Source organism: Pinus tabuliformis, chromosome 8 (genome assembly GCF_031772625.1).
Source record: "Pinus tabuliformis cultivar Carrire ecotype Pingquan chromosome 8, CPIR1, whole genome shotgun sequence".
Lineage (NCBI taxonomy): Eukaryota > Viridiplantae > Streptophyta > Pinopsida > Pinales > Pinaceae > Pinus > Pinus tabuliformis.
Genome location: NC_142294.1, coordinates 1,724,474,852 through 1,724,481,824, shown reverse-complemented (window position 1 = coordinate 1,724,481,824; position 6,973 = coordinate 1,724,474,852). Strand labels below are relative to the sequence as shown.

General features: G+C 34.0%; 1 protein-coding gene across 1 annotated transcript; it reads right to left on the bottom strand.

The window, feature by feature from the left end:
* Positions 1-679: 679 nt before the first annotated feature.
* Positions 680-3,079, bottom strand: LOC149242974 (disease resistance protein RPV1-like). The gene is made up of 3 exons (XM_089367741.1): positions 2,564-3,079; positions 1,353-2,436; positions 680-1,212 (listed from the first exon to the last, which is right to left on the bottom strand). The coding sequence occupies exons 1-3, from the start codon at positions 2,986-2,988 to the stop codon at positions 754-756; spliced, it is 1,968 nt and encodes a 655-aa protein (XP_089223867.1). The 5' UTR covers positions 2,989-3,079; the 3' UTR covers positions 680-753.
* Between the last annotated feature and the right edge of the window lie 3,894 nt (positions 3,080-6,973).

Below are 6,973 nucleotides of genomic sequence, written 5' to 3'. Positions count from 1 at the left end.
GTTTTTCTTTCTTCTTCAATCTTCTTAAATGGCAATTCCAGCAACGGACAAAGCGAAACCTCTAAACGTCGAAGATTGTTCATCTTCAGAAGGTGTTGTGGTAAGTATTCTATTCCACACGCCTGGTTAGTCAACATTTCCAACTGAGACAACCGTGGACAGGGATTGGTCAATCTATGCGTTCCACAGATAACCAAATTGTCGAAGCTCCTGCGGTCAGACAGCGCAAGAGGACGCAGCACTTCCAACGAACCGCTACTTATTGACAGAGCTTCTAAATTGCATAGGTTCCCAATCCAGTTGGGCAATTCTTTTAAGTTCGTTGTCATCATTTCTAATTCTTTCAAGGACCGTTGATGTTCGATCTGGGGGGGCAATTCTGTCACATTCAAACACCCTGAGATATTCAAGTATTCCAGGGTTGTAATATTTCCAAGTGTGGCGCTGGAGAGGATCAGCTTCTGGCAACGTCTTAAATCTAGACTTTTGAGTCGAGTTAAGTTGCCAAAAGATTCTGGAAGCATCTGCAAACTCGAGGCCCGTCTCAATTTAATGCGCTGAAGGTTTGTTAGCCTTCCAAAAGAATCAGGCAGCGAGATCATTTCGCTGCAGCCATCTAAGCGTAAGTATTTCAAGGAGCGCAGTTCACAAAATTCTTCCGGCAAACTTTTGAGCGAGGCTTGGATGGTAATATTTTCAATGTACTGGAGCTGTCCTATCGACTTGGGACAGTTTAAAAATGAAAATGAAGCGTTATTCCAGATACGTAGTTCTCGCAACTGAAGAGGAGGCTGCAATGTTTGGCGTTTCAGGTATCAGAAGACGTAAATGATGATTTTGGCATACAAATGAAATGAAATTACAAAAGAAAAATAAGCATACCCGAGATTTCTCCTCCCACAGCGATTTTGGGTATCCATAAAAGCATTCCCCTTTCACTTCTAAAACTCTTAAGTTCTCCATGGGTATCCACGAAGGCAGGCAAGAGAATGGACAATTAAGCCAGCGGAGCCATCTGAGATTTGGTGACCACGTTTTGTCCAATATGGGTTTTAAATAATAACCATCTGCAGTTGCAACAAACTGCAACTTCGAAATGCGAGAATCATCCCTCCGTCTGTTGCGCCGTGGCTTTGCCATATCTGAACGGTGCGACGGCCAACTGTTGTAATAACAATCAAGCATCCTAATCCCGCGAACTTCGGTCATTCTCTGCTCGCATATGAAAAGTATACAATATCACAATTGTAGATCTTTATTTCGAAAAAGCAAAATATATTTCTTGTGAATACAGAAACTCTAAAATTCAAATTTAATCTGAATCCAAGGGTTTGAATGATGGAAGCACTTACAGCTGACGATTGCTCCAGCAAATCATCAATGTCCTTCGTCGATTGCTGCCAAAGACGACGGCTCCCTAATCCCTGCGCAATATTTCTTGCCAGGTCACGAAAGTGATCATGCATTCTAATGCTATTTTTCGCGCCCACTTCAAGCAGACACTTGTCCTGTAGATTTTCAATCCCCGTCAAACCCCATATTCTGATGGCACGATCTCTTTTTTCTCCTATGAAGAAGGAAGCAATGTCTAAAAATATTTGTTGATCATCTGAACTGAGCTTGTCGTAACTTATTTTAAGACTCGCTTGTATCTCAGTTCCAGGCAGTACCTTTTCAAGTTCATCCAGTGTCTCTTGCCAGTAAGATTCATTCCGTCCACAAACAAGCGCCCCGAATACTTTGAGCGACAATGGCAATCCATCGCACGATTCTACAAATCGTTGTACCAGATCTTCAAATTCTGGTGATGGAAGTCGCTGATTCAAGGCATAGCAACAGAAGAGCTCTTTGGAATGTGATTCACTCAATCCCTTCAGATAATAAATTGAGGATTCTAACACCCCTGAACTTCTGAGGACGTGCTTGTCCCTGGAGGTAACTAAAACCAAGCTCTCAGGGCTAAGGATATCCCTAATTGGCAAAAGTGCTTCCAATTGAGATGCATGATCTATATCATCTAGAACTATAAGACCATGAAAAGACGAGAGATACTTCAAAAGTATCCCTAACCCTTCAGCAGGATTCTCAATTTTGCAATGTTTTTCACCTATGAAGGCTTCCAAGAGATTCGTCTGTAAAAGAGTTACAGGATTTTGTCTTACATCAAATAAAAACGAGGATTTAGTGTAAACTAATCTTCTACGGTTGAACAATTCCTTGGCTAGGGTGGTTTTCCCAACGCCACCCACACCCACAATGCCCACAACCTTGCAGCGCTCCTGATTGGATAGGGCCCTCTTTTCAAAATTTTCATATTCAGCGACTTTGAGATCCAACCCAGTTGGATGTTTTGCCACATGCACCAATGGCTTTGGAATCATTTTCAGAACTTCTTTCACTACATTGTCCAGTTCCTCAAATTCGTCATCCTCGTCCCTGAATTGAGTAAACAAAGCAACTGAGAAACGCTTACAAATGTAAACTAAGGGAATCTGAACATGGTGGGAATCCAACAAATGAAAACTAAGACGGATGTTAAGGGACAGGAGGAGATGCAGCTCACCTAATCTCGCAACCGCTTAAATCGGCAACTCTAGAAAGTGCGCCTCTCCATTTCTGAATATTGTCAGAGCTGTAGCGTGGCTTCTCTTCACCAGTTTTAGGATCAGGTGTAGTTTTCTTTGCAAGGTCTCGCAGGGCATCAGCGTAAGCTCCGTCTTTGACATTATAACGGACCACCGAAGGTTGAACCTTGTAAAAAACTGGAAGGATGGCTTTCCCTGACTCTACCATGAGCACAAGTTCATCCAAGCACCACCAAGATTCGGCATACCTTGGTGAAAAGATTGCAATGTGAACAAACGCACCACGGATAGCCTCTATTATCTGGCGAGAAATGTTTTGTCCCTTCTCCATCTCTTCCTTGTCGAAAAAGACTCTCATTAATCCATGGGAAGTAAGGCATCGGTACAGATATCTGGCGGCCATTTTACCATCCGGACCGCGGTGATTAATAAACAGATCCCAAGGAGTACAAGAAGTCGAGGCAGAAGAGGAGGCCAAGGAAGAGGAAGCAGCAGCGGATATAGTTAGATTTGCCATTGATACTGAAATCTGGAAATGTATGAACTGATAAAGTGTATAATAAGATGCAAAGCCTCGATGGAATTCAAAATTTAAAAATGCAGTGGACACGTTGACTCTTGAGTAATGATGCTTTGGATACCATAGACGCGTGACCAAGACGCCTATTTAAAGGTGCGGTGCAGATGGGAGATGCCATTTATGTCATGTAATATTGGACGATTCAGTATTTGAAGGTGCGGTGCAGATGAGAGATGCCATTTATGTCATGTAATATTTGGTGGATCGGTATAATATTGCCGGCGCGCTGTGCCACTTTATGAGATATTTCTCCACGCGTTTTGACATTTTTTGAATTTATTGGCCACCAACGCGCGAAGCCGTACGACGTCCACAAATATGGTCCACCACTTTTACTTGATGGCGGACCAACACGTGAAGAGGAAGACTCAACGCTGAAACCGCATTCATGATTTCCTTTTAGAACTTGATATTCCTCAACTTACAGGGCCTACAAGCACGTGAAGAGGGAAGATTCCACGCTGACCTGAAGTGATTTTACTTTTTTACAACTTGATTTTCCGCGTTTATTCTATGCACCGTCAAAATTGAAATTTCCTTAGGGAATTTAAACATGTTGGGTTGAAAAAGGGAATGGAATTTTCTATGCATCGTTAAAATTGAAATTTCCCCAACGTTTTTAGAAAATTTATACATGCTGGGTTTTAAAAGGTAATGGAATTGTTTTTTATTTATAAAACAAGGTAGTATAGTTAGTGTTTTCCTGCGACTTAGTTCAATTATTGAATTTTGAAATGTATGAACTAACTATTGTATTTGAACAAAGGCTACTTTGTAGATATTCTTGCTTAAAATTTTAAGTAACCACGTCCACCCCAAATTACTAGCAGGTGTTATAAATTTCAGATATCTTTCTGTATATTTATTATGTAAGTAGGATAAAAAAAATTCAATAATCTTGATAAGCGTAATTTCAGGGTGCATGTAGCCATTGCCACAATGCTTTTCCTATCATGGATGATGGAGACCTTGAAAATCAATTGTAAGTTGTTGAATATGTTGAAGATATATACAACTTCTACGGGAAGATTGAGGTGTGTCTCTTGTCAATTATCCCAGTGTTTTTGGGAATGTTAGGGTAATTTTTTATTTTCTTTTCAGTAAAAGTTTGTAGCACCATATGTCCATATGTCCAAACCATTAGCTGCATATCTCAGATTATATGACAAGGCAGTTGAAATCAATGAGAAAATGAGGGTAATCTTGATTGATTGGTTGATAGAGGTAAAAATCTATTCTTGTGCTAGTTTCATTTGTTGTCAAACTTGTATCTACAAGACATTTATATTGGCTATTTCTTAGGCTTGATATTGAAATCTTATATTGGCATAGAACATTTCACTTTGGGATTCTTAGTGCATTGTAAACTGTTTGGATAGGCTTTCATAAAAGAGTCAGAAAGTTGAAGACACCAATCAATATTATTTGGAAAATTGGCTTTGCAGTACAATTTAAAGTAAGAGTAATTAAAATTATTTAAATAATTCAGCAAAGTTATTTTTAATTATTTTTTGATGTTTTAAATTTTCATCTATTATTATTTTTTAAGATTTATCACGATATTATATTTGTATGATTATAATTTTTTTTCGTCTTTTAAATTTCCATTTATTATTATTTTTTTAAGCTTTATATACCATATTAAATTTGTAGCATTATTTTTATAAGATTTATATACCATATTAAATTTGTAACATTAGTAGTCAGTAATTAAAATATTAATAATTTTGTTATTAAATTGTTTAAAAAATCATAATAACACAAATTTAATGTGGTGGATAAAGCTTAAAAAAATAATAATAGATTCAAATTTAAAACATAAGAAAAAATAAAAATAACTTTTGTGAGTTATTTAAATACTTTTAATTACTCTCAGTTTAAAAAATCAAAACAATAACAATGTGGATTGAAAAATATAATACACTTAATACTTTAATTTAATTTGTTTAATTATTTTAAATTAAAAATTATATAAATATATTAAATTAGGCAACATTATAAATAAATTATTTTAAAGATCTTTATACTATCTAAAAATTTAAAGATTTTTCAATTTACATATTAATTTTAATTAGAAATGTCATATTTAAATTTAAACTATTTCATGTTATAAAGATATGAAATATCTATTTTTATGAAACCAAGATACCAAACTAAGAAAAGCACCATATGATATTGCACAGTGAGGTAACATAAATTTATTTACATAAATAATTTCTCAAATAAATATTTTATATACTTTATCTACATAAATAATTTCTCAAATAAATATTTTATATACTTTATCTACATAAATAATTTCTCAAATAAATATTTTATATACTTTATCATAAATACAAAAATAAATGTATTAACAAGTACTTTTAAATTTTAGCACATATTATTTTAAAATGTCAATTTTTTTTTTAATAAATTGGTCAATATAAGTCATTCAAATAAATTTGTAAATACCTTTTTAATAATTGGAAAACAAATTCACAAATTCGTCGCTACTGTGAATAGGGTTGTCTACTAAAATAGAATTCATCGTACACCTTTTTTATTTGTTAAATAAATTTCAAAGCTTTTAAACTTCCTACATGGTTGTGATCATCATCCATTCAGATGTCTCTCTTCACACTTGCACAATCGGTATTCTTTGTGGTCGCGGTCACTTTCAAAGTTTGGGCTTGAAAAAAAATTGCAATGCTCAAAAATTATCTTTGACTTTATGCGAAATGATGGAGAGGAATAGTTGCTTTACAAATACATTCAATTTTTTTTTTTTACTTTTGCCAAATATACAGCAAGTGCTCCAATTAATATCAATAAACAGATCACGCACTTCCCGATATTCTCTGTATGAGTTGATTGGTCAATTTTCATTATTGCTTGAGTTTGCGTTGATTAGGTGGTATATATAATGACATGACATTTTTATTAAATTAATTGTAGAATTGGTATATAGAATGAAGTGACACCAGTGCTTTTATTGTGAGCTGTGCTGTAATTATTGTTTTTTATTAATTACATTGGTATAACAAAAGATTCTATGGTACAACAAATTACATATTTTGTGGTACAATGTAATCATTGCACATTCAGAGGTGAACCAAAATAAATATATTTAAAAAAAAAAATTAAAAAAAAATTAAAAAAATTTCAAAGGTAAACATTAAATAAGATCATTTAATTTTTGGCAAATTTAAAATAAATGTCAATATCAATATTTTTTTAATAGGTTATTACCCTGCTATGAAATGAAATAATTATAATTATAATTATTTCTAAAATATATTTATTTAATAATATATTTATTAAAAATTAATATAATAGTTACTCATCCCTATTTAAATAATCAATTTACAATTAAAATTCCATTAAAAATAGAAGCGATAAGCATGTAAGATTTGTAACCACATCTTCTTGTTGTTCACGTAATAAATTTCATTTTTTAAGAAAAATTGAAACAAGCGTGTGAGACATTTGTTGTTCACGTAATAAATTTCGTTTTTTAAGAAAAATTGAAACAAGCGTGTGAGACATTTAAGCCCATGCTTATGGTTGTTCTTGTTATTCTTTATTCCACCAAGTGTAATGAGATGCCATGTTCTCTCTATCACATATTTTAATTTATTATGTCATCATTCGTTACTCTCGCATTAATGAGCACCTATAAATATCATTTTTTAATGTTCTTATCACACACAATTATTAATATATTTCTCTTCTTTGTTCTTGTTGATTGTTAATTGCAAACATAGAAATTAATTGTAGAGTTTGTATATAGAATGAAGTGACACCAATGCTTTATTGTGAGCTATACTGT

What these genes read in the sequence shown, in the direction of transcription:
- LOC149242974 (XM_089367741.1), bottom strand. Translation starts at nt 2,988, where the DNA reads ATGGCCGCCAGATATCTGTACCGATGCCTTACTTCCCATGGATTAATG. An exon ending in TTAAGCGGTTGCGAGATTAG is followed by an intron (nt 2,437 to 2,563) that starts GTGAGCTGCATC and finishes TACTCAATTCAG; the next exon opens with GGACGAGGATGACGAATTTG. An exon ending in TGCTGGAGCAATCGTCAGCT is followed by an intron (nt 1,213 to 1,352) that starts GTAAGTGCTTCC and finishes ATATGCGAGCAG; the next exon opens with AGAATGACCGAAGTTCGCGG.